At 49.8% G+C, this 27,626-nt stretch overlaps 1 protein-coding gene across 2 annotated transcripts in view; it reads right to left on the reverse strand.

Moving 5' to 3' along the window:
• Window positions 1–6,212: 6,212 nt before the first annotated feature.
• Window positions 6,213–27,626, reverse strand: part of SLC5A11 (solute carrier family 5 member 11) — a 40,062-nt gene continuing 18,648 nt past the window's right edge. Inside the window, exons 8-15 of one of the 2 annotated variants that reach the window (XM_058710433.1) lie at window positions 23,793–23,998; window positions 18,955–19,090; window positions 11,907–12,014; window positions 11,415–11,565; window positions 9,279–9,447; window positions 8,662–8,877; window positions 7,845–8,016; window positions 6,213–6,512 (exon numbers count right to left, since the gene is read on the reverse strand). In XM_058710433.1, coding sequence (XP_058566416.1) covers window positions 6,307–6,512; window positions 7,845–8,016; window positions 8,662–8,877; window positions 9,279–9,447; window positions 11,415–11,565; window positions 11,907–12,014; window positions 18,955–19,090; window positions 23,793–23,998 — 1,364 coding nt within the window. In that variant the 3' untranslated portion in view covers window positions 6,213–6,306. The remainder of the gene's footprint in view (window positions 6,513–7,844; window positions 8,017–8,661; window positions 8,878–9,278; window positions 9,448–11,414; window positions 11,566–11,906; window positions 12,015–18,954; window positions 19,091–23,792; window positions 23,999–27,626) is intronic. The other variant, XM_058710434.1, reaches the window with a different exon arrangement.

Here is a 27,626-nt window from a genome sequence, read left to right on the forward strand (position 1 = left end):
CCCGGTGGCCCAGACGTGGCGGGCTCCTCGGGGGACTAGGCAGGGACACACGCTGCCAGCGTCGGCTGCCTTGAACCATTCCGTTGGTGGAATTGGTTGCCAGGCACATCAGCGACCTGTGCCTTGCCCGGAGGACCCCGGCCCTGTGTTCTGCTTCAGCAGCACACGCAGTACTGGTGGCACGATACAGAAGTGAGGCTGCGAAGTTTAACAGCCGTAACTCGCAAAGGGCAATCCCTTTTTCCTCCCAACTCAAAATTCCCTGTGTCCCCAAAGTGCTTCCTACACTTACTAATTATTAACTACATTGAAAATAGGTACCTATTGAAGCGCCTGGGGGCTCAGTCGGCTGAGTGTCTGACTCACGACTCGTGAGCGTCGGGCTCGCTGCTGTCAGCACAGAGGCTGCTTCAGATCCTCTGTTCCCCCCTCTCTCTGCCCCTCCCTTGGTCGCATTCTCTTTCTCTCAAAAATAAACATTGAAAAAAAAGAAAGAAACACTGACACATCAAAACTAAGCACTGGACAAACAGAAAATAAGAAAGTATTTTTGAAAAAATAGGTACCTATAAACCCATGTCCCCCTGTATCTTAAATTTATATTCACTTAAGGCTCCCTCTCCCCCATCCCCCCTTTGCTGTAGACCAAGCTCCTTGCAGAAAGCAAGAGGCTCGGTGTCGGTTGCCCATCAGCATCGAGCCCCTTCCCCGGGGAGCCCACTGTCCATAATCTGGCATCTGTGCAGCACCTCGGAGATGCCGCGGAGCCTGAGCTGGCACTCAGGGGGAAGCTGGGACACCGTGCTTGCCGTGGAGATGGCGTTGGTGCCTGGGGACCGGGAAGGTCCACGGTGGACAGTTCTCTCCAGAGCGGCACATGCCTTTTATTATTGCTGGCTCCAAAATACAACACAGACCCTCTTTATTTTAAGAATGTTTTGTTTTTCACTCTCCTTTGTTGGTAATGATCTCCCAACCCCAACAGCTCCAATCTAAAGAAAAATGATGGTTATGCGTGTCAAAGGTGAATACCAGACCAAGGCCAGTGCACATCTTCCTGAATGGGGGAGGACCAGAGTGGGGTGTGGGCGGCTTGGCTTGGATTCGGAGCTGTAACCGCATCATGGTGGAAGCATCTCCAAGGTCCCACAGAGACGTGATTACCCCTGCTGGGAGAGTCGCCACCTTACCGTCCCCTTCTCCTGGCACTAACACCGCCAGAGAGCAGGAGAGGGAGGTCTTGTGATTTAAACTCACGGTGGCCATCCTGCTCATCCAGGAAGGTGCTGGTGTCTAGGAAGATGGTGCCGGTCATCTGCCCCTTCAGATGGTTTCCTTCCCTTCTCTACGGAATGCTTTCTCATAGAATGTTCTAGCCCTGTGTGCTCAGGCCTTCTCTTCCTGCTCCCCTGCCCACAGTGACACCAGGGTCATGGCCCTATTCCTGACTGACACACGTTGCATTCAGGACCCATCTGTCCTGTTCTTAATCCAGCATTTGGAGACCACGGGGGGTCAGCGCAGGCCTCTGGCGGCCTGACTCTGCTTGGTCCTACTCTGTGAATCCCCAGGAGTTTAGATGCAGCTGGACCAAGGAAATCCCTGGGGGCTCCACGGATGGACCCTTGTCCCTCTCTTGGGACTGTAGCTCCCAGTGAGTCTCACACATGCTCATAGTTGAAGGTCTGAAGGTGATCCTTCTCTGGCTTCTCTACCTGACGTCTGTTCCCACCATTTCCCCACCAGCGCCGTGGCCCTGGTGGTCTGCAACCGAACTCCAGAGACTCCACCCTGTCTCACAGACTGTTCTGCGTCTCTTGGCTCCAGGGCCCCAGGTGACATCAGTGACTCACAGTCTAGAGTCTTACATCCCATTGGGTAGCAGCAGCTCACTGGCGGATGTTTCTAAACCAGTGGCCCCCACTGATATCATGGTGGCGGAGCTAGGGACGGGGAAAGATCCGGCACAGCAAAGCCAAAGGCAGAAAGTGGCCTGAGCTACCTCAGCTGCCAGCTAAGGGGAGCCAGGCAAAAAGTGGGGTGGTGTCGGGGCACCTCTCTCTGGAAGCCATTTCTGGGGGTGTCTCTGTAGTCCCCTTGCCACCCACAGCCCATCTGGGTCCTGAGGCCATTCTGCACTTCCTGCCCTCAGAGCCACACAGTAAATTCCTTTTGTGTTTTTTGCATCAGCTTTCTTGGGTTCGTTTCTGTTACTGACAACCAAATGGCCCCTACTTGATGCACTTCCTAAAAGAAGCTGCCCCCCTCTGCTCACTCAGAGACACAGCTGTACAGACCCCTTGTGGCTCCATGGGCGAACTTTCCTTTCCATACTCCCTGCCAACTCCCCCTTTGCGTCTCCCACGCGTTGACAAGCCATACACAGTGTGTCAGTTCTCCATTGCTACGCGACAGACACCCACAGACTTGGCAACCTAAAACGACACACACGTATCACCTCCCAGCTTCTGTGGGTCAGGAGTCCAGGCACAGCTCAGCGGGGCCTCCACATAGGGTCTCACAGGCCGCTGTCAAGGTGCTGGCCAGGGTCAGGGTCTCATCTGGAGGTTCGACTGGGGAGGGATCCACACCTAAGCTCCCTTGTGGTTGTAGGACCACAAGGTCTGAGAGCCCTGGCTTCTTGCTGGCCCACACCTGGAGGTCCCCCTCAGCTCTTAGAGGCTGCCTACAGCCCCTCGACTCGTTGGCTTCCCCAGTGTGGCCGCTAGTGCATCAGACCAGCAAAGACAGTCTCCAGGATGCATCTGCTGGCAAGACGGTCTTACGTGATGTGATGTAACCACCGACTGATATCCCGTCACCTCTGCCGTGTTCAACTGGTCAGTAGACGGTTGTGGGTCTGTCCACCATCAAGGGGAGAGGACTATACAAGGACACGAAAACCAGGAGGTGGGGATCGTCGAGGGTCACCTTAGGGTCTACACCACACACATGAGAACGTCATCACAAATGACACATGTGGGGCAACATTCGAACCAAATATTCTTTTGAGAGAACCAAAAAAGTCATCAGCGTTCTGTTTTCACCCTCTCTACTTGTATCTGAATGGAGTCTTTATGCACATCAATAAATTAGATTTGAATGACCAAAAAATTGTTTGCATGTCAGTTCATGATAGGGACCCCGCATTTGTATGTTTACACAAGGACCCTCAGAATTGAAGCCTGGTCTTCTAGATAATTGCTGGGTGTCCTCCAAGTAAATACTGAGGGCTCGCTCTTCCATGTGCTGGCCCAGACCCTGGGGACCCAACCTGAGCCACACAAGCATGGCCCTGGCTGCCGGGGAAACTGGCAGACGAACCCAGGACACACACCAGGGTGTGGAGAGGGAGGAGCCACGGGCAGGTGGAGGCGGGCCCTGCAGACAGAAGGACAGCTGGTGAAGTAGATGCCTCAGAGGCAGGGAGCCGGGCTGAGAGGTGAGGAGGAGCTGGAGCACCAAGGGCCTCGTCCAGTTGTCCAGGGCAGTTGGGAGCCGCTGAGGGAGCCATGGTGGGGGCGAAGGGGGGTGGCAGTCCCCGTGGTTTGTAGTTTAGACCCCTGCGGCTGTGACCGCAGGGAATGGACTAGAGCAGGGGCAAGACTGCTTGGCAGGGAACCCCAGGAGAAGAGCTGATTCAGGCCCAGATTTAGGTGGAGGTGGCGGGAAGGGGGGCCAGCGGACAGAGGAACACATCCTTAGGGAGGCAGAGGTGGCCCCGTTTGCCGACCGACCGTCCCGAAGGTGAGCGCCAAAGCAAAGGGCGGCCCTGCAGACCCTTCGTTGTCTGTGGTCGAGGTTGCACAGGTGACTGGACTGGCCAGTTGGTCCCCTGCACCAGCTCAGACCTCGGGGGCTGAATCTGTGCAGGGCTAGTGGGTATTCCTTCCTGGTCCCCGGGCAGGGGTGGGCAGTCAGGCTGGGGCAGGGCTGCGGCCGGTGGACGTGAGACCAGGAGCTGGATGACATCTGCGTCCTGGAGGCCCTCCACCTGTGCATTCGCCAGGCACTGTGCTAGGTGTCTGTGTGACAGACTTTACCCTTGTGGAACTTTCACTCCAGTTGGGAAGACAGTTAAGGAACCGATGATGATGTGTGATACCTGCTTTGAAGGCACATGCCCTAATGGGCCTGAGTGGGATGATCCCAGAAGGCTTCCCGGAGGAAGTGGTGTTCAAGCAGACGCTAGAATAGGAGTTAGGCAGAAGAAGAAGGAGGGGTAGGTTAGGTGGAGGGAAGAGCAGACAGATATAACTGGACTTCCGGGACCCACCGTGCACCAGCCCTGCGCGTGGCCCAGAGGTGGGAAACTCCGAGAGTGATGTGGACTTAGCCTGTGAGGGGAGAGGGTCAGAGTCGAAGCCGCGGAGAGGCCTGGCCATCAGGGGTTATTCCCATCAGGGAACGTGGACTTCATCCTGCGAGCCTGGGAAAGTCACCGAAGGGACCTATGCAGAACAGTGGCTTGATCAGATCCGCTCTCTCTGCCTGTGGGTGGACAGTGAGCGAGACGAGAGGCAGGAAGGCCAGTGGGGAGGCTGTGGCAGTGATCCGGGGGAGATGGCCGTGGCCTGCTCGAAACGCAGCTCCGACCCCGACCAGCAGCAGCAGAGATCTCTGGGGCCTGGCGGAGGGGCAGCGCGGGGGAGCTCAGGACCCCAGCAGGGCCTGCCGGGCCTCCCCTCCCCACCTTTGGCCCCTGGAGAAGGATGTTCAGCCCCCCTGGAGCCCACTCGCCTCAGATGCCGTCTCAGGCTCTTGCCAGCAACACGCTGGGGAGGGGCTCCCCGCAAAGTTTAGGGTGTGCCTCCATCCACGGATCAGCGTGGCAAGGCCCGGCCTCCGACAAGGCTGCCCCCAGGTACTGAGGGCAACGACACACTGAGTGAGCCGATGGCTCCTCGGCCCCCAGTTTCCTGTCCATGTTCCTCTCAAGTGTGGAAACCGGGGTCCCCTGTGAGACTCCTGTTCCCCAGCCCTGTCACGCCAGCACGTGGTTCCCATCCACCCTGCCAGCCCCCTCTGTCCCGGGACTGGAATCCTTGCTCATGGCGCCGGGCCGCCCCAGAGGTGGGCTCCCGGCTAGCTCTGGCGGTCTGCCCTCCAAGCCGTGCGTGGGGCCAACAGCCCGGACCGGAGATCCCATCAGACCCCACGAGGGCCCAGAACACAGACGTGAGGATGGCCGACCCAGCCCGGGACACGGTGGCTTTGCCCCTGGGCCAGCAGAGATTCGCTGTGGACAGACTTGTCCATCCTTCTGGCCGCTTATTTGAGGGGAAGCAGCACGTGGACGACGAAGCAGAGAAAAGGCTCCACCAGTGCTTGGAAAGGGCGCGCAGTTCCCAGATTTTCTTCAAGCACAAGATTCCAGGGCGTCGCCTGGCCCACTTCCCGGGGATCTCAGGGAGGAGCAGCCCTGCAGTGAGAAAGCGCTGGGGACCGGCCGCTGCTTCCCCCAAAGCCCGCCAGCGTGGAAGGCAAGCGGTGGAACGCAGGTCCCAGTCCCCACACGTCGAAGGGAGCGGGAGAAGGTTAAGGGCTAGCGCTCGGCCGGGCCGGTGTGGCAGCTGCTGGGCTGGGAGGCCTTGGGGGTGTCTTAGCTTCTTTATCCCTCTGAATGTCGTTCTTGGTGTTCCACGACAGGTAAGAAGAGTGAACAGCCCTTTGAGAAAAGGAACCGTTTACACTTCTTTTTCCCCCAGATTCAAACCGCCATTGCTTTTTTATGTTTTTAAGTTTATTTGTTTGTTTTTGAGAGAGAGCAAGAAAGGGAGGGGCAGAGAGCTGGAGAGAGAGAATTCCAAGCAGGCTCCACACTGTCAGCAAGAGCCCAATGCCCACTGCGGGGCTCGAACCCACAAAGCCATGAGATTGTGACCTGAGCCGAAATCAACAGACACTTAACCGAGGCGCTTAACCGACAGCAACCCAGCAATCCATTGCCTTTGAAGAAGGTGCCTCACCCTGGATTTCAGCTCAGGCACCATCTCCCCAGCTTCGTGGGTTCGAGCCCTGCATCTGGCTCATGCTGACAGTGTGGAGCCTGCTTGGGATTCTCTCTCTCTCCCTCTCTCTCTCTTTGCCCCTCCCTTGCTTGGTCTCTCTCAAAAATGAATACATAAACTAGAGAAAGAAGAAGAAGAAGAAGAAAAGAGCTCGGTGTCATGTTGGAAATGCCCTGGAGGAACTCCCATGAAGCCTCGTGGTAAACAAACAAAGCTTTATTACTTGTCTTCTCTCATTACAAAAACAGGGCACGGAAAATAAACCGAGAGCTCGGACCCCTGGGTTCACCCCACGTTAAGCAAAGTAGCCCCAGACAAAGACGGCACAGGTAACGCACACGATGAGGTTGATGTCCAGAAGGGTTTTCACGGGGGGGGTTTCTTCCAAGGAGACGATGACGGGTTCCACTTTGCTGGGGGGCTCCTCCTTGCCCCGGCTCTCCATCCCACAGAGCCACAGGATGGCCCGTACCACTCTGGACTGCTCTGGGGTCGTGTCACCTAGAAGAACCCAAAGGAAGGTCATAAGGATGGGCTGTGCGTCCGGGAGAAGACACCAAGGGGACCAACCAGATGTGTTCCGCACATAGTAACAAATACTTGGTGTATCTCTCGTGTCTCTTGAAATGCACGGCCTCCTGGATCTATACTTGAGTTTCCCCTGTTAGGCTGATGTGGACACATAGCCACAGTGTGTATGCATGTGTGTGCATGTATGTGTGTGTGTGTGTGTGTGTGTGTGTGTGTGTATATATATATATATATATATATATATATATATATATATATATACAGGGCCACGCGTGATGATGAACAACAGCCCACAGCCTCAGGGTCATGGAGGCAATAGGGGCTGGTGGGGACTTTGGCTAATTGAAGGGCACATCCCAGGTCTTAAGGCACCCACTTTACAAGCTCCAGATGTCAGTCGTGCAGACATGTGGGCCCAGTGTTGTTACAATCTCCCCATTTTCCAAGAGAAGACAGATATCTGGAATTTTACATGCAATCTCCCGATTTTTAAATGTTAAGTCACATTTCATTACAATGGCAGGTGGGCTAAACCACACTATGTCTGCAAGCTGCCAGTTTGGAACGAGTGTAATTTAGAGAATGCCAGTAGTATTCCAGCCTGCCTTGTGGGATTTCGAGAGGATTAGGTGAACCATGTTCTAGCAGGCGCTCAGCAAGTGTTTGCTGCTATTGCTTCCCAGCGAGGTATCTGATGAAAGCTACTGAGGGGCACCTGGGGAGCTCAGTGGGTTAAGTGTTTGACTTTTGATTTCAGCTCAGGACACAATCTCGTGGTGTGTGAGTTCGAGCCCTGCATCAGGCTCCATGCTGATGGTGCAGAGGCTGCCTGGGATTCCTTCTCTCTCTCTCTCTCTCTGAGCCTCCCCCCATTCATTTTCTCTCTCTCTCTCTCTCTCTCTCTCTCTCAAAATAAATAAACTTAGGGGCGCCTGGGTGGCTCAGTCGGCTAAGCGTCCAACTTCAGTTCAGGTCATGATCTCACGGTTCGTGGGTTCAAGCTTTGCATTGGGCTCTGCTGACAGCTCAGAGCCTAGAGCCTGCTTCAGATTCTGTGTGTGTGTCTCCCTCTCTCTCTGCCCCTCCCCCACTCACACTGTCTTTCTCTCCTTCAAAAATAAACATTAAAAAAAAAATTTTTTTTTAAAACACTAACTAAATAAATAAGGGAAAGAAAGAAAGTTACTGAAGTGCTAAAATTTCAATTCTGCCCCTTCTCTGGCTTATGATTTGGTAGAAAAATTCCCCCCTGAAACAGAATTCTTCCTGGGCTTCGACTGTAACTGAGGAGAGACCACTCACAGCTGTGGGGTTTGGATATGTTTTCTTGAATCATCTCCAACTGGATGGTGGTGATGCTGGTCTCGGGGGTCCCATTCTGAGAGACGGGAAGAGGCAGGGGAGTTGCTGGTGGGAGTGGCTGTTCCTTCTGGACCATGGGGTCATGACGAGTAAACCAGGTCAGGCGGCTTACCTAAGGAGCAGCGATGGATTAGAAGATTGGGGTCCCCTGCTCGACCCCACGTTCAGCTTCATGTCTGAGAATGTCCCCGGCCTGGCCCTGTCATTGCACCTACCACGAGCTCCACTCCCTGCACTCTTCAGAAGCAGTGGGCATTCCCCCCACGATGCCCCCAGGTTATTTCAGCAGCCTCAAGTTCTGTTGGGACCTCCCCCACCCCTCCCTCATTCCAGCCCCCAGGGCTTAACCCCAGCCCGGGAATCTGGGGGGACCCGCCCGTGAGCCACTCAGCACATATATTTCTCTAGCTACAGGGACTGAATTGGTTCGCAGATACATGTGTCGAGCCGACTCCATCGATGGGAATCGGGAGCTTTGCCAGAAATGCTGGGATGAACATGTTTCTGCTATTGCTTAATGAATGTAAGAGAAGATAAAAGCCTTAGAAGCTGGCAGGCCCCTGTGGTGCCTACAAATAGAGGCAGAAATAAGGATGGATTCTGATGATCCTCAGTCCTGAATCAGGTTGTCCCTCAAGCCTAACCCTGGATGTCTCAGCTTTTTGAACAGTCGAACCCTCTTTGTTAAGGCCATCGTGGGTGCGTCTGCTCACGGCACAGGGTCTCCGTGGTTACACAGTACCAAACCCAAATGTACCATTTCCTTGGAGGGTGGCTCCGTGAACCAGCTCACAACGGACACCGTGATCAGAGTAACCGCGGACAGAATCATGGAGAAGTAGAGGTAGTGGACATGCTTCACCACGGCGGGGCGGTCATCTGGCTGGTCACACCGAGGCTGCGTGTAAACGAAGTCCAAGGCCAGCCGAATCAAGCCTAGGAGAAGGCCCAAGATCAGACCTGAGAAAGCACCCTGTAAATCAGAGCAAGGCCATCTTAGAGACGTCCAAGGTTAAGGGGCGGCCGGCCTGGGCCTCTGCGGACCTCGACCTCGACCTCGACAAGCCGTCCTCAAGAGCTTGGCTCTCTAGGGACGGTCGATGCACATGTCAGTGATTTGAAAGGACTGCAAGTTACTCAGCTGTTTATCTTTCACACGTGACTAATCATTTATGCATAATTCACTCCTTGTTAACTCGGCTCCCCCGTTTAATGACGGAATGCATCAACACAGAACCCCCATCGCTGCTTTGCAAAGGCCGGGTGGCACCCTCCCCATTCCTCCCTCCACAGAAACGCATCCCCAGAAACGCCACCCACGCCCTCACGGGGCGGCGCTAGCTTCTCGCGTGGTGGGGACTCGTCCAGAGCTACCTTTTCATTGGTCCGCTTCCAGAAACATCCCATGATGAAGACCACAGCCACAGGCGGCTGCAGGTAGGAGCTGACGGACTGGATGTAAATGAAGAGCTGGCCCCCCTGGCTGGCCTGAACCACGGGGATCCAGAGGATGGAGATCAGCACCAACAACAACACAAACACCCTGACAGCAGGCCGAGAGAGACCCTGGTTAGTATGCCTCCCAGGATGCTTACTGCTGTCTCTTGTTAACAGCTCTATTGGGGTAGAATTTTCACACCATAAGATTCACCCATCGCAAGTGTACAATCCCAGAACTTCGGGTAACACAATCAAGATTCAGAGCATCCATTGCTGGGGCGCCGGGGTGGCTCAGTCGTTCGAACGTCCCACTTCGGCTCAGGTCATGATCTCATAGCTCATGAGTTCGAGCCCCACCTCGGGTTTTCTGCTGTCAGCACTGAGCCCACTTCAGAGCCTCCGTTCCCCTCTCTCTCTCTGCGCCTCCCCTGCTCACACCGTCTCCCTCAAAAATAAACTAACATTAAAAAAAAAACCTGCCAAACCGTTTTAAACAGTTGGACCGTTTTACATTCCTACCTGTAGTGCTATGAAAGTTGCTATTTCTCTACCTCCGTGTCTGTCTCCCTTTTTTTAATGTTTATTTATTTTTGAGACGTGAGCAAGTGGAAAAGGGGCAGAGAGGGAGACAGAGGATCTGAAGCGGGCTTTGCACTGACAGCAGAGAGCCTGACGTGGGCCTCACCCACAGATCACGACCTGAGCTGAAGTCGGACGCTCGACCAACTGAGCCTCCTTGCCTTTTTGATTACAGCCATTCTAGGGGGTGTGTAGCTTTCTAGGGGTACAGTCTCATTTTGTAGATTGACCTAGATCGCAGATCCTTTGTCAGCTACGTGGCTTGCAAATATTTTCTCCTCATCTGTGGCGTCTCCTCTCATTGCCTTGATGGTGTCCTTTGAAGTGAAAAACTTTTAGCTTTGGATGAAGTCTAATGTATTACGATTATTTTTTCTTTTCTGGGTTATGCTGTCTGTGTCTGACCTAAGAATGCTTTCACTAACCCAAGACTGAGACAGCCCTCCGGGCTCCAAGATGCCTTATTAGCATGTATTTTACATAAAATTTGCATACCATTCATTTTGGTCACTTCCGTTCCCCCCACTAGACTTCAGCACCTTGCAAAAAGCCTTGATAGAAAAGCCTTCCCTGAGGGGGTGCCTGGGTAGCTCAGTGGGTAGAGTGTCTGACTTCGGCTCAGATCATGATCTCACAGTTTGTGAGCCCGAGCCCCGCGTCGGGCTCCATGCTGACAGCACAGAGCCTGGAACCTGCTTCGGATTCTGTGTCTCCCTCTCTCTGCTCCTCCCCCGCTCACGTTCTGTCTCTCTCTGCCTCTCTCTCTCTCAAAAATAAATAAACATTAAAAAAAAAATTTTTTTAAGGAAAGCCTTCCCGAGTCCCCAGAACCCCATCCCCTTTTTACCAGGCTTTGGGGTCCCACCCAGTCCAGGCTGGGGACTCCTCCTCTGAATGTTTACATCTCCTGGCTCCTGATCATAGCACTCATTGGGGTTGTAATTTCCTTTTATTTTTTTCATTAAAAAAAAAAAAACGTTTATTCATTTATTTTGAGAGAGAGCACACGAGCAGGGGAGGGGCAGAGACAAGAGGGAGAGAGAGAATCCCAAGCAGGCTCCCTGCCATCAGCACAGAACCCAATGTGGGGGTCGATCCCACGAACCATGAGATCGTGACCTGAGCCAAAATCAAGAGTTGGACACTTAACCATCTGAGCCACTCAGGCACTCTGTAATTTGCTTTTTAATTATCCTTTCTCTGTAATTCTCTTCTCTTTAGTTTTGTGAAAGCAAGAACTAAATCTTTGCTTTGCACTGCTGTGCGCCCGGCCACCTGGCACATAGTAGGTGCTCAGGGAACGTCTCTTGGATGAGTGACTTCTATGCACGCAGAGTCCTAAGGAACCTCCCCTTTGCCATCAGAGGAGGCTGAGCCTCCAGGATGAGTGGCTGGTGGGGCGTGGCCTCTGGGTGGGCTCAGCTTTCTCCTCCCTGGGTGTGTGTGGGACTTTTCACTCCCCTCCCCCGGCCCTGCTCAGTACGGCCTTACCTGCCGACAATCATGAGCTCCCTCTCGGACGCCCGGGGCCGGATGCAATTCCAGAGGTCCATGGTGAAGATGGTGCTGGCACTGTTAAAGATGGAGGTGAGGGAGGACATGAGCGCCGCCACCATCACGGCCATCATGAGCCCACGGAGCCCTGGGGGCAAAAGGGAGGTCTATGGGCCTCAGGTTTCTCCCGCTACCGGCTGTTACCTCCACTCATGACCCCAGGACCCCGGGCCCGTAGCAGCAGCTGATCCCAGGCGGTGCCCCTAGGAGGGGGCAGAACTCAGGGGACCATGAGGAGGGGCTGGGGTTGCTTGTGGGGAGTCAGGCGGAGACCCCTGCAGAGCCAGGGCCTGGGTTTTATGCGGGGGCTCTGTGGCTCGGTCCCTCCCACGGCCCTCCCATCTTGTCCCTCCTTCAGGTCAGGGCTCAGCCGAGGCCCTCCTTTCTGGATGCTCCAGGGGACTGCACTCAGGGGAGAGGGGACATTACCTGTGGGCAGGAGCTCCAGCACAAGTTTGGGGTACGCGATGTCTGAGCAGCCAGAGGGATTGCTGCAGACCTTCAGGCAGGTGTCTGGGTCCGCACAAGCCACTTGATCTGTGGAAGAAACGAGGCCCAGAGTGAGCAGAGCCTCTGAGCCCAGGCCTTGCCAAAACACGGCCCGACTGACGCAGGCCGGCACCAGGAGCCAGGGCTTTTGCATATACCAGCATAGATCAATGAAATAAAGGAGCCTGGACTCTACACCACGACCTTCTTGTTTAACCTTACCATCGCTGCAAAACTGGGACGGTCACATAACAATCGTAGCGGGGGTCGGCCGAAATGACATCCGTTATGCGCTTAACACAGTCCGAGGAGGAAGGGTTGGATGCATTGCAGCTGTTATTACTGTGACCCAAATAAAGCTGACATACACCTAGCGGCCACTCTCTCCACAGTGTCCTACATCAGGCTGCATCCCCGGATCCCCCAAAAGGGGCCGCAAGCATTTCACATCTTGCCTGCCGTTTGTCGGAGGTGCAAAGGCGAATGCCATTGACTGGCACGTGGCGAGTTATTTTCTAAATCCCTCTTTACCCATCTCCTCAATAGCTTTTTTCATTGTAGGCTCATAACAACCCGACCACGCTGGCTGAGTGTCTCTCCTCCTCTCCCTGTAATTCTGTATCAGGTCTTTTCCCTCCTGGACAGCATTCTAGTTTTCTAGTGTAAATCCATCATGGCTTCCTGGCATCTGTAGTTCTTTCTTTTTTATTTTTAATTTTTTTAATGTTTGTTCATTTTTGAAAGAGAGAGACAGAGCACAAGCAGCGGTGGGACGGAGAGAGAGAGGAGGACACAGAATCTGAAGCAGGCTCCAGGCCCTGAGCTGTCAGCACCGAGCCTGAGGCGGGGCTCGAACTCACAAACTGTGAAATCATGACCTGAGCCGAAGTCAGACACTCAACCGACTGAGCCACCCAGGTGCCCCCTGGCATCTGTAGTTCTTTATGTCTTCCTAGCTTAAGGATGAACACAATCCCAGAAGATGAGCCTAGGTCTCCGGCTTGGAGGACAGAGTGTGTGGCATTGAGTAGGTGCTCAATAAATTTTTATGGGGCCGAGGCTAGCTATCACAGAACTGCTGTTTACTTTTTCATAACCATATGAGGAAGGCAGAGATTACTTTAACCATTTCACAGATAAGGTACCAGGGCGAGGGACCTGATTATAAACACCTACGTCATGTCAGAGGAAGAGCTGAAACCCAGGTCTCCTGACTCCCAATCCAATTTTTCAGAGGAGGAAGACCAAGAGAGTGTATGTTTTCCATCTTTAATGAGTCAGCCAGTCACTTCATCTGAGGCTCAATCGTGACCACTGGGACCTTCAGAACTCTGTATGGTCTCAATGGTTCGGCACCTGCATCTGAGTGACCTCTTTCCTGTCACCTTGTCACCTTCTGCCTTCCTCAGCTCCGGATATCTGAGCCGAGCAATGCTCCTCACCACCGTGCCAACGTCTACCCAACACCTGTCACCTTGGCAGGGCCACTTGTGATCTCTCAAGTCTCCTCTGCCAGATGGACTGAAAACTAACGCCCATGAATCACTCCTGGCCCCCTATTCTCAATCCAAAGGCTTCAGTCCTTTTTCCTCATTTTGAGGGGTGACACTGCTTTTCAGCCCATCTCGAACCTCAGTTTACAAGTGAACATGGAGCCCTCCACTGCCTGTGCTGACTTCCCCCCCACCCCCCGCCCACTCCAATGCAGTTCCAATGTCATGATAACCATTTAGGTGAGGCCTCAAAAGCAGATGTTGGACAGTATACCAGATGAGCTTATATATTCTATATTCTTACCTGCATTAAAACTGCTAATTTAATAAATGTCAAAGGAGACCACGATTTTAAAATGCAAAATGGGACACCTGGGTGGCTCAACTGGTTAAGCTTCCAACCTCAGCTGAGGTCATGATCTCGCGGTTCGTGGGTTCAAGCCCCGTGTCGGGCTCTGTGCTGACAGCTCTGTTTCATATTCTGTGCCTCCCTCTCTCTCTGCCCCTCCCCTGCTCACACTCTGTCTCTGTCTCTCTCAAAAATCAATAAAAAAAATTTTTTAAATGCAATATTGTTGTATCTTCCTTTTTGTAACATCAGACCTCAGAAATGGAAATACTCTTGGCCCTTTCATCCACTGGGAAGTCCAAAGTCATACTGGTCTCTATAAAATTTCTCCACACGCTGTCATTTGTCTTCTCAAGGACGGGACCCTTTGCTCCACTAACATCCACCAATGGGTGTTGTGGCCACAACTGATCATACAATTGCTGCGGAATAGAAGTAGATGCCCCCAAAACTCTGGTTCAATCCTTACATAAAATTAAAACTGTAGACCAAAAGTGATATTTGATGAGAAGTCTTGAGCTGAAAACATCTTAAGAAAAATTATTTTGAGAGTTCAAAGTTCTTGGCTTTTTATGACTCCTCTGAGAAGTCTTAAAAGATAAGGAAGTACTGTCATTCCCATGCCCAGAACATGGTAAGGAGCCTCCCAGTCGGGCAAAGGTCTTGTTCACCTTCAGATCCTATGGGCTTTGCTTCTTTTTGTCCAAAAGCCCCTCTCTTCAAGGTACATCTAGAAGGAGAAAGACTCTCCCCGAGATATTTAATTAACTACACAGTTTAACCTTTGGTTGTTAACTTCATGTTGTTTACCCTTCTCGACATGCAGCCTTCAACCATGAAATGTGACAGACACAGTTTACAAGGCCATTGTCCTTGTCTGTTCAGCTTAAAGAATCCATAAGGATATTAGTTGGCTCAGCTAAGTTACATGTGGAACCAGCGGCCTGGCAGATCATTAACCCACCATTCAGTAACAACCACCCACATGCCTGAATCAACCATTCAGATCTGGGGCAGGTTCTTCTGTCAGACCCTCTGATGTCTGACAGGAAGGATGCTTCTGGCAATGTCAGATCCGAATAACACAAAACCTGTTTCTGAATGCCAACATTCACCGGAGGTTCACTATGGCTCAGGTGCTACAGAGAAAGACAGTACATATACCTTCTCTATATTCTTCACAACTCCATGGGGAAGATGTGGTTATTACCCACATATGTGGTTATTACCACATTTAATTGTCTTTAAAATATTAAAGACAAGTAAATTGAGGCCCAGAGAGGTGAAAAGGCTTCCCCAAATCATACAGCTAGAAGTATCATGGGTGGGTCTCATTCCCCTAGTGTATTTCCAAGGCTCAGGCGGGACCATTGGCTTTGAAAATGGGTACATTTCTAGACTCGTGTTTTATTGGTTTTGAGGGTGGTTTTGCTTCTCTCTTAGTTTCCACTAGGGTTCATTTCAAAGTCTGCACCATTTCTCACTTGGATAAGCGGAAGAGAGTGTTGTCCAGATTCATGATAGCTCAGGACTGCAGCATCCTTTTAGGTGGTTTCTGGACCCAACTGAGGATTCAGGGGGCACCTGGCAGAGCAGACATGGGCGAAGACACGGGAACAGGTAAGTAGAGTGGCCGGGGTTTCTCAGTCTTCTGGAGGGCTTGTTAAAAACAGATTGCCGGGCTTCAACTGCAAGAGATTCTGATTCAGTAGGTCTTGGATGGGGCCTGAAAATTTGCATTGTTTTTAAAGAGAGACGGGGCGCCTGGGTGGCGCAGTCGGTTAAGCGTCCGACTTCAGCCAGGTCACGATCTCGCGGTCCGTGAGTTCGAGCCCCGCGTCAGGCTCTGGGCTGATGGCTCGGAGCCTGGAGCCTGTTTCCGATTCTGTGTCTCCCTCTCTCTCTGCCCCTCCCCCGTTCATGCTCTGTCTCTCTCTGTCCCAAAAATAAAAAAAAAAAAAAAAAAAAAAAAAAGAGAGAGAGCACAGGTTGGGGAGAGAGGCGGACTGAGACAGGGAGAGAGAGAGAGAGAGAGAATTAAACAGGCTTCACACCGAGTGTGGAGGGGGCTCGATCCCACAACTCTGGGATCATGACCTGAGCCGAAATCAAGAGTCAGATGCTCAACCGACTGAGCCACCCAGGCGCCCCTGAAAGCCTGCATTTCTAACAAGTTCCAAGGTGACACTGATGCTGCCAGACTGGGGACCACACTTGGAGAAGCACTTGTCCAGGCCTTCAAACACACTACGACCACCTCACCCTCTCCACCCTACTTCACTCTCCCTTCACACTTACTGCTGGTACCACATGCTAGAGTGTTTTGATTTCTATTTTAGCTTGCTTTTTCCTGAGTACCAGACTCGTCCATTACATTACAAAGTCCTTAGGGGCAAAGAACATGGCATCGTGATTGCTGATTGGCTGGCTGTTAACAGTGATGGTCAGGGTGTTGTGATTGGTCTTCCAGACACCGATCCAAAGCTCAAAGTGTAATTTGCTGCAAGATACGGTAACATGAGGGGGCACCTGGCTGGCTCGGTCAGTTGAGCGTCCAATTCTTGGTTTCTGCTCAGGTCAAAACCTCATGATTCATTAGTTCGAGCCCCGCGTCGGGCTCTGCGCTGACAATGCGGGGTCTGCTTGAGATCCTCTCTTTCCCTATCTCTCTGCCCCTTCCCTGCCATGCGTGCTCTCTCTCTCTCTCAAAATAAACAAACTTAAAAAAAAAAATCCTAAGATACGTGATTAAGAGTCGGGCTTTGGAGGCCGATGCACCTAGGTTCAAATCCCAGCTCACCCAGCACTAGCCAGGTAACTTCTGGCAAGTCACGCAGCCTAGGAGGGGTCTAGATTGCTCTTCCTTAACCCCCACATCCAACCCATCATTAATCTTATTAGCTCGGGGCGCCTGGGTGGCTCAGTCGTTAAATGCTGGACTCTTGATTTCAGCTCTGGTTACGATCTCACAGTTGGTGAGTTTGAGCCTCGCATCAGGCTCTGTGCTGACAGCGCAGGACCTGCTTGGGATTCTCTCTCTCTCTCTCTCTCTCTCTCAAAATAAATGAATAAACTTAAAAAAAATCCTATTGGCTCCACTCTGAAATGTATTTTGAAAACATCCATATGGATCAACTTTTTTTTTTTTAAATGTTTAGTTTTGAGAGACAGAGTATGAGCAGGGGAGGGGCAGAGAGAGAGGGAGACACAGAATCCAAAGCAGTCTCCAGGTCTAAGCTGTCAGTACAGAGCCCGACGTGGGGCTTGAACTCACAAGCCGCGAGATCACGACCTGAGATAAAGTTGGACACTTAACCGACTGAGCCACCCAGGTGCCCCTTTGTGGATCAACGGCTGCCTTGTCACAGAGGACATCCCTGGAAAGCTTGTCAGAAGAAACCACTACCCAGCATTCCCTGCAACATCTCCCTGTGCCTGTCACTCACAGCTGTCGGCACAATCAATGGATATTTTTTATCTTTTTCTCCTCCACCACTAGAATGTGAGCCCTACAACAGCAGAGATACTGTTTGTCTTATTCACTAATGGATCCCCAGCATCTTCTAGAATAAGGCCTGGCAGATCATTGGCTCTCAGGATCTTTGGTGGATACACAGAAGAATAAATAAATGAGCAGATTGGGGCGCCTGGGTGGCTCAGTCGGTTAAGCGTCCGACTTCGGCTCAGGTCATGATCTCGTGGTCCGTGAGTTTGACCCCCACGTCGGGCTCTGTGCTGACGGCTCAGAGCCTGGAGCCTGTTTCAGATTCTGTGTCTCCCTCTCTCTGACCCTCCCCTGTTCATGCTCTGTCTCTCTCTCTGTCTCAAAAATAAATAAACGTTAAAAAAAATTTTTTTTAAATAAATGAGCAGATTAACTGACTTCTCTGAGCTTCAATTTCCTCATCTGTAAATGAAAACAGCCCTAACAGTACCTATCTCTTAAGGCTGTTTTGAGGAGTAAATGAGATAATACATTAAAAAAAAAAAAAAAGAGCAAACACTTCTACAGTGCTTACTTGTGCCAGAACTGCTTTACGTCTCATGAAGTAATATCCCCGTTTTATGAGTGAGGAAACAGAGGCAAGTGGCTTTCCAAGGTCACACAGCTAGTATGTGGCAGAGCCAGGATTCTGGCTGCACCGTTCAAATCAGAGTCCATATTCATAACCACTGCACTCTCGGTAAGACTCGGCGTGACGAACGTAGGTTGTTTAAAGCTGCTTTCTTGTGCACATGTTAAGCCTACCCGAGAGCTGTGTACTTTCCACCAAGTCACTCCAGCTCTTAGTCTCAGGAGGGTTTTTCCAAGCCTTGTGCGCTTTCCCTGGAAACCGGCCCAGTGACTGGGTTCTCCATGCCATCTGGACTGCAGGAGCATGAGCCCAGCGTCTAGCACCACGGACAGCTCCCCACACTTTCCTCCTAATGCTTACTGTCCTAAATTATTCTGACAAAATTTCTGGGCCATCCTACCCTTTCTTTACCAGGTGGCACTGTTTAGGATAAAGCACAAAGGAGGAAGCACTCTAGGTTACACTCCCCTTTGAGTTAACAACAGCCTTGGTGGGCATGAGAGAAGGCTCACCGATATGGAAGAAGAGGAACTTTCCTCCATACAGATCAGCAGTTCCTGACATCACAGTGACTCCCGATTACACCCTTCCCCAGTCCTGTTTATCCACACAGTGCAAATGTCATCACTTTACCAGACTGAAAAAACTTTTCTAAGGCAAATATTCTAGAGGCTATGATATCCCTGATTTTTGTTAAATACCCCCAAAGTTATTTGGCCACTGGGCCAAAATGACCAAATGGAGCTGAAACACTAAAGCATTAAGAGGAACTCTCACATTAGTCTTTAGGAAACTGACATCTGGAACCACAAGGTCTTAGCTCAGTTTGTGGCTTTAAAAAAATACACACGGGTCACCCCTCGATTGGACATATACTAGACGTTCCTGTTGAACCCCTGTTGGGAAACAGTATAGAGTCAAATGTCCGGATGGAGATACCTCAGTCAAAATCACTCTGCAGGGACTCCAATCACATTCTATGATGGCAGTCATACATTTAGAACATGTATGAAACTCAAAGGGCCTGAAACTCAAAGACAGATGGCCTCTACTCCCCACTGTCTTCTCACCTGGGAAGAGGACACGACTGACCATTCCAGGGAATACCATCATGAAGAGAGGAAGCACCTTCAGGTAGGCAGCCATCAGAGAGCCTCCTTTGGCATGGGACAGGTTCTTGGCAGCCAGAGACCGCTGAACAATCACCTGGAAAACAGTGGGGTGGTTGGGAGCTGAGGTGGCTCTCTGTAACGGCAAACTAAGTGTGCACAGCTCCTGAGTATGTGTCAAGGACTTAGGATCTTGGTTTGCCTGGCTTCCCTCAGAGGAAACATTGCTTCCCTATCTCCAATACCCATGGTACAGTTCGGGAAGCCAGGAATCCCATTCTGTTCCCTCCCCACTCCTTTATCCTGGGATTGCCGCTGGCCAATTAGATTTCTCCACAGAGTTACTCTATTTCTCTGGCTACCATTTTCAGTTAAGGACAAGTACAAATCCAAGGTGGGCCAGTTACAACTTCCCATGGAACTTCTCTAAGTATCCGACTTCAGCCCAGGTCATGATCTCATGGTTCGTGGTTCAAGCCCCGTGTCGGGTCTGTGCTGACAGCTCAGAGCCTGGAGCCTACTTCGCATTCAGTGTCTCCCCCTCTCTCTCTGCCCCTGCCCTACTCATGCTCTGCCTCTCCCTCTCTCAAAAATAAATAAACATTAAAATATTTTTGAGAGACAGGTGCCTGGGTAGCTCAGTCAGTTGTGTCTGACTTCAGCGCAGGTCATGATCTCATGCTTTTTGAGTTCGAGCCTTGTGTCGGGCTCTGTGCGGACAGCTCGGAGCCTGGAGCCCACTTCCGATTCTGTGTCTCCTGTCTCCTTCTCTCTCTGCCCCTCTCCCACTCTTGCTTTGTCTCTCTGTCTCTCAACAATGAATAAACGCTAAAAAAAATTTTTTTTTAATTTAAAAAAATTTTTTTAAGAGAGAGACAGAGCACACCCCCAGGCCCAAGTCATGGAACCACAGTTCATAGGACTGGTATGAAAAGGAATTAATTCACCGAATGGTTAGATCAGGGCCTGGATCAGCATCAGGAAATGTTTAAATGCCATTATAACTGTCCACTGTTACTTACCTTCTCAGTCTCTACCCAGGAAGATCTGGAACATTCTTTGTGAATTGTGAATGCTGCTTTGCCCGTGTCCTGTTCTAAAAGTAGCCTAGACAGAGGGCTGTGCGTTCCCTAGGGCAGCACCAGCACAGTGAACCAAGTCAGAAGACCCTACAGAATCTAGGTCAGCAGCTACACTGTGTGGTCAAAACCAGTACAGCGTCAAGGAGGGCTTGGGTTTCTAGGCCCTCTTGCCCTGCCTGGCATTTGGAAGGAGACAGAGTCTTCTGTGACTACGTCCCCAGGCTCCTGAACCATGCAAGGTGGGTTGGAGGTGGCTTTCAAAGGGTGCATGCTGGGATCCCAACTAAGAAGGGCGTGAGGAATCTCAAGGAAATATTTGCACAAATTCATACTGTGTCAAGAGCAGTTAACAGGGGCGTCTGGCTGGCTCAGTGGGTAGAACATGTGATTCTTTTTTTTTTTTTTTAATTTTTAAAAAACGTTTATTTGAGGGAGAGAGACAGAGCGTGAGTAGGGGAGGGGCAGAGAGAGGTGCAGAGAGAATCCAAAGCAGGCTCCAGGTTCTGAGCCATCCGCACAGAGCCCGACATGGGGTTTGAACCCACAAGCTGTGAGATCACGACCTGAGCTGAATCCAGACACTTAACCAACTGAGCCACACAAGGCTCCCCTTTGCGATTCTCCATCTCAACATTATGAGTTTAAGCCCCACATTGGGCGCGGAGCCTACTTAAAAAAAAAAAAAAATAGCAGTAACATAAACCATAGCAAACCTATAAATGTTTTTAATGGTGTATTAGCTGTCTCTGCAACAAAAGGACTATGACCGAATTCCTCATGCTTCCCTCTTCTGTAACCATTAGTAACCCCACTTAACAGATGAGGAAACAAGATGTTAGGATGCCAAGGTTACGCCGCCTGAACTTAACTCCAGGCCTGGTAAGTTTGCTTTTTTTCATGTTTATCTATGAGGTGGGGGAGGGGCAGAGAGGGAGGGGGACGGGGGATCCAAGCAGTCTCCGCGCTGTCAGTGCAGAGCCTGATGCGAGGCTGAAACTCACACCCCGAGCGGAAACCAGATGCTCAACCGACTGAGCCACCCAGGTGCTCCCAGGCCTGTGAAGTTCAAAGCTCATGCTGTTAACCTAGATCTGCGCTGTGTCCCGAGGTCTCCTCTACCTGAGATGGGCTGAGGGGGAGAAGATTTGCCAAGGATGGGCTCCCTCTTAGAGGGGCGGTTCATGTGTACTGCGCCCACCACTGCCCCGGGCGCAGAGGAGTCGCGGCCCGTGGGGGGACCTGGCCTCCTTTTCCTGCAGTGTTGACCGGCATACATTCCACGGCCCCACTCCATGATCGTTACTTCGGTTAAACTTCCATCAGCCCTGACTCTGCAATACGGCTGCCAAGATGGCACACAGATCTCTGGTCTTCAACAGGAGAGGCATTTTGATTCACGGGGCTTAAATCTTGACAAAGTACGAACAGGTGCACAGGAGGAAACAACTTCAATCCAACCTGGCGTATCTGCCCTGTCTCCCTGCCCATGAGCCCTCTTCTTTCTTTTACCTACATGCATCCGGCTCCTTTGTGCAAATGTAAGAAATGTGAACGTTGATTCTATCCACGCTCTGTTAACACAAGGGCTAATTATGCATCCTGTGCTGCCTTGTACCTTATTGCTTTCTCCTTTGCACAGGCTGTTCCCTCTGCTGCACACTCTGTTCCCCACCTATCGCTGGGAGCCCTGCTCCTCTCCTTCGAAGCCTGTGCTTCCAAGGGTCACTTCTTGGTCCTACCTCCCCTTGCCACCCTATTTTATTTATTTTTCAGTATATATTTTTAATCTCTACACCCAGTGTGGGGCGTGAACTCAACCCTGAGATTAAGAGTTGCACGTTCCACCACTGCCCTTTTAAAAAAATGTTAATTTATTTTTATGGGGCGCCTGAAGCCTGTTTTGGATTCTGTGTCTCCCTCTCTATCTGCCCCTTCCCCAATCACGGTCTCTCTCTCTCTCTCTCAAAAATAAATACACATTTAAAAAATAAATTTTTAGGGGCGCCTGGGTGGCGCAGTCGGTTGAGCGTCCGACTTCAGCCAGGTCACGATCTCGCGGTCCGTGAGTTCGAGCCCCGCGTCAGGCTCTGGGCCGATGGCTCGGAGCCTGGAGCCTGTTTCCGATTCTGTGTCTCCCTCTCTCTCTGCCCCTCCCCCGTTCATGCTCTGTCTCTCTCTGTCCCAAAAATAAATAAAAAACGTTGAAAAAAAAAATTTTTTTAAAAAAAAAAAAAATAAATAAATTTTTAGGGGCGCCTGGGTGACTCAGTCGGTTGAGCATCCGACTTCGGCTCAGGTCATGATCTCGCGGTTCGTGAGTTCAGGCCCCGTGTCGGGCTCTGTGCTGACAGCTCAGAGCCTGGAGCCTGTTTCAGATTCTGTGTCTCCCTCTCTCTCTCTGACCCTCCCCCGTTCATGCTCTGTCTCTGTCTCAAAAATAAATTTAAAAAAATTTTTTTTAAATAAATAAATAAATAAATAAAATTTTAATTTATTTTTAATTTTTTAAATGTGTATTTATTTGAGAGAGTGTGAGTGGGGGAAGGTCAGAGAGAGGGGACAGAGGATTGGAAGCAGGCTCTGTGCTGACAGTGGAGAGCCCAATGTGAGGCTTGAACCCACGAACCGTGACATCATGACCTGAACCAAAGTTGGATGCTTAACCAACTCAGCCACCCAGGAACCCATACCACCACCCTACTTTAAACTGCACTCCCACACTCAACCCCTGTTTCCCTACCCTGCTTTAAAAAAAAAAAAATGATATATATCACCTTTAAATATTCCACACAATTTGCTTAAATAGATATATTGTCTGTCTACCCTGCCACTAGAAGAAGGTGAGCTCCGAGAGAGGCGAGAGCCCTGTCTGATTTGTTTGCTCATGATTTCCAAGTGCCTGGTGCACAGAGGACACCCAGTGAGTATTTGTTGAGCAAATGAGGCCCACTATCAATTTTAACCTCCTTTTGAAATATATCATCTGTTTTGCTTAGTGGATCTTTCCTGACATTAGCAGGATGTATTAAGAGTTCCCCTTCGTGGGCGCCTGGGTGACTCAGTCAGTTGAGTGACCAACTCTCAGTTTCAGCTCAGGTCATGATCTCGCGGTTCATGGTTTTGAGTCCCACATCAGGCTCTGCACTGATGGTGCAGAGCCTGCTTGGGATTCTCTCTCTCTCTCTTTCTCTCTCTCTCTCTGCCCCACTCCTGCTCCTGCTCTCTCTCTCTCAAAATAAATAAATAAACTTAAAAAAAAAAAAAAAAAAAGAGGGGCACCTGGGTGGCTCAGTCGTTAAGCATCTGACTTTGGCTCAGGTCATGATCTCACGGTTTGTGAGTTCAAGTCCCACATTGGGTAAGCTTGTGCCCTGCTTCGGGGGAACCCCACTTCTCTCCTTCTCCCTCTGCCCCTCATGTGATTTCCTCTCCTCTCTCTCTCTCTGCCCCTTGCGCACTTGCACCCTCTTTTTCTCTCTCTCAAAAAGAAAAGAGTTCCCCTTTGCAAATATTAGTAGCTTTGGATTTGCCCCTACATGAGCAAGCTCAAGAGGTAAAACAACACACAGATGTAAAAAGGAAGTAGTCGAGCTTGGGGACAAGGGGGGGGTGGGGAATGCAAACAAGAGCAGATGGAGGGAAGAAAAACCAGAGTCTCCGGCCCCCCCAAGGAAAGAAGCCTCCAGGGGGGCGCTCGCTCAGCCAGCTGGTCTGTACCTGATCCGTGCACCAGTACCAGAGGGACGGGATGGACATTCCAAATAGGATCCCGGGCCACGGGAGATCGGATGTCAGTGGGTCTCTGAAAATATGGAAGGCGTCATCTCGGGGCAGTCCGCAGCTGCTGTTCTCACTCCGGTTGCTAGCCAGGGCCAAGAAGTACTTCTCCTTTAGGCCTTCCATCCCTCCGACTGCAGCAAAACCTAGAATTCAGAGGAATAGCAAATTGTCCAGAAACTCAGAGCAATCCATACCAAGTGGTTAAGGGCATGGTAGGAGATGGGTGAAATCCTACTTAGAGCAGAGCTACTCAGGAAGGTTAGTCGCCTTCAAGGTTCTTAACTTTTTTTATATGCCTTCGGTAGTGATTATGTATTGCTTCTCAAAATATTAATAATCAGGGGCGCCTGGGTGGCTCAGTCAGTAAAGCATCTGACCTCAGCTCAGGTCATGATCTCACCCTGCGTTGGCTCTGTGCTGACAGCTAAGAGCCCGGAGCCTGCTTTGGATTCTGTGTCTCCCTCTCTGCCTGCCCCTCCCCTCCTGGTGCGCTCTCTCTCTCTCTCTCTCTCAAAAATGAATAAACATTAAAAAATATTAATAACATAATACAAAATACATAGGACTGTAAAGGAAACAGATATACTGAAGACAATCATTGAAACATAAAAATTGTGACTCAATAATTTACATATTTGCTCCATTAAACAGTAAGAACCAGCAGTGAATGTAATAACAATTTATTTATTTTTAAGATTTTATTTTTAAGTAATGTCTACACCCAACATGGGGTTAGTTAAAATGAAGGTTAATATAAATGGATTTTTTAAAAAAAGGCTTTTTCTTCTTTTTAATCACTCTAAAAGACAACTGTCTAAAGCAAAACTTGTAGCATTGTATTGGGGTTTAAAACATCTGTAAACGTATGGCAACAATAAAAGAAGAGAGGATTTGGGAGTGTAATATTGTAAGGTTCTTTTTTCTTTTTTTTTTTTTTTTTTTGAGAGACTTGTGCTGTCTCTCTTTGAAAAATAAACATCTAAAAAAATTTTTTTAATGAATTCAGTAAAGTTGCAGATACAAAAACCAACACACAAAAATCAGTTGTGTTTCTATACACTAACAAACCATTGAAAGGAGAAATTAAGAAAACCCCGTTTACAATTGCATCACAGAGGATAAAAAAAAAAAATAGGAACAATTGTAACCAAGAAGATGAAGTGTCTGTGCACTGAAAACTATAACACACTGATGAAAGAAATTAAGGAAAACACAAATAAATGGGCAGATATTGTGTTCATGGATTAGAAGAATTAATATTATCAGGGGCGCCTGGGTGGCTCAGTCGATTAAGCGTCCGACTTCGGCTCAGGTCACGATCTCACAGTTCATGGGTTTAAGCCCCACATCGGGCTCTGTGCTGACAGCTCGGAGCCTGGAGCTGCTTCGGATTCTGTCTCCCTCTCTCTCTGCCCCTCCCCCGTTCATGCTCTGTCTCTCTCTGTCTCAAAAGTAAAAATAAACATTAAAAAAAAAAGAATTGGGGCGCCTGGGTGGCGCAGTCGGTTAAGCGGCCGACTTCAGCCAGGTCACGATCTCGCGGTCTGTGAGTTCGAGCCCCGCGTCGGGCTCTGTGCTGACAGCTCGGAGCCTGGAGCCTGTTTCCAAATCTGTGTCTCCCTTTCTCTCTGCCCCTCCCCCGTTCATGCTCTGTCTCTCTCTGTCCCAAAAATAAATAAAAAACGTTGAAAAAAAAAATTAAAAAAAAAAAAAAAAGAATTAATATTATCAGCATGTCCACACCCCCCAATGAGATCTACAGATTCTTTTTTTTTTCTTAATAAGCTCTATGCCCAACGTGAAGCTTGAACCCACGAGCCTGAGATCAACAGTCGCATTCTCTGACAACTGAGCCAGCCAGGTGCCCTGCAATCTACAAAATCAGTGGAATCCCCATCAAAATTTCAATGGCTTTCCTCACAGAAATAGAAAAAAAAATCATCCTAAAATTCATATGGAGCCACGAAAGACCCAGATACCCAAAGCAACATCGAGAAAGGAGAACAAGGTGGGAGGCATCGTGCTTCCTGATTTCAAGCTTATTATAAAGCTGCAGAAACCAAAACCATATGGTGTTGGCATAAAAAGACTCACAGACCAATGGGACACACAGACCAATGGGACAGAATTGAGGGCACGGAAATTAACCCACACGTATATGGCCAGTTAGTTTTCAACATGTGAATATCTGCAGATCCCTTGGGAGAACATCTAATAAAGCAGACTGATGAAGATTACAGAGGGCTGATCTGTAATCTCTTTCCTGCCCGACTGTAATGGATTAAGTAATGGAACTTCCCCACTGAGAACCCATACTTTTGTGGAGAAAGATCTAGAGGTGTTGCTAAGAATGACAGAACTTGGGAAGATCTATATTTTGGGTCTCTTTGCATCTAAAACCTGTCATAAACAGCTCGTGAAGCCCTGGGAGGTTCAAAGGTTTGGTATTTATGACAGTGACCACACCGAGCATTTTTCTAATAAAGCTGACAATTGTCCTTCATGTATTTGTTACTCATTTGTATTTCCTCTTTAAAAAAAAAAAAATGTTTGTTTATTTTTGAGAGAGACCGAGAGTTGGGGAGAGACAGAGAGGGAAGGAGACACAGAATCCCAAGCAGGTTCCAGGCTCTGAGCTGTCAGTCCAAAGCCTGACTCAGGGCTCAAACTCACGAACCGTGAGATCATGACCTGAGCTGAAGCCAGACACTTAACCGGCTGAGCCACCCAGGCGCCCCTGTATTTCCTCTTCACATACGGTATCAGTGAAGTTTTCTTCTTCATGAGGATCCAAAACATTTGTTAAAGTTAATGAGCAATTTTTGTTCATGTTGCGAAACAATTTTTCCATAATTAACTTCCTTAAAGTTTTGTTTAAAAGACGAAAGCCATTGAGGCGCCTGGGTGGCTTAGTCGGTTAAGCGTCCGACTTCGGCTCAGGTCACGATCTCGCGGTCTGTGAGTTCGAGCCCCGCGTCGGGCTCTGTGTGGACAGCTCAGAGCCTGGAGCCTGTTTCAGATTCTGTGTCTCTCTCTCTCTGTGACCCTCCCCCGTTCATGCTCTGTCTCTCTCTGTCTCAAAAATAAACGTTAAAAAAAAAATTTTTTTTAATAAAAAATAAAAAAAATAAAAGACGAAAGCTGCACATAAACACAATTTAAAGTGTGCGGAAAGGCACAATGCTATGATAAAACTCTTATTTCCTCGACCCCTGTTCCTAGACAATTCCCGAGTCCTTATTTCTTGTGACTTTGACACTCTTGAGGAACTGATTAGGAATCTTGTAAAATGATTCTCCATCGGATGTCTGATGTTTATTCCTGAATAATTATGTGTTTTTGGTAAGCGTGGCACAGAGGCTCCGTTATGTCCCTCTCACCCTATGAGCAGCTACATATCAGTATGTCCTATTCCTGGCGACATTGACCGCAATCACTTAGCTACAATGGTGCATGCCAGGTTGCCCCACGGTAAAGCGACTATTTTCCCCTTTGTGATTAGTGAATATCTTGGACATGGTAACTGAGATCATGCAAAAATCCCTGCTATCTTGAGCATTTACCGTTGAATCTTGCCTCCAGTTATCACGGTGGTGCCCTCATGTTGATTTTCTATTTCTCTCCCTCTGTCTGCATTTATTAATTAGAATTCTTCTGTAAGAAGAATTTTGTCCCTGTGTCCCTTTTATTTATTAATGATTTTTCCCTCTCAATATAGGAGGAACTATTCATTTTTACCTAAAAATCAGTAAACTTCCGGGGCGCCTGGGT

This window comes from Neofelis nebulosa, chromosome 18 (assembly GCF_028018385.1).
Source record: "Neofelis nebulosa isolate mNeoNeb1 chromosome 18, mNeoNeb1.pri, whole genome shotgun sequence".
In the NCBI taxonomy this organism is placed as follows: Eukaryota; Metazoa; Chordata; class Mammalia; order Carnivora; family Felidae; genus Neofelis; species Neofelis nebulosa.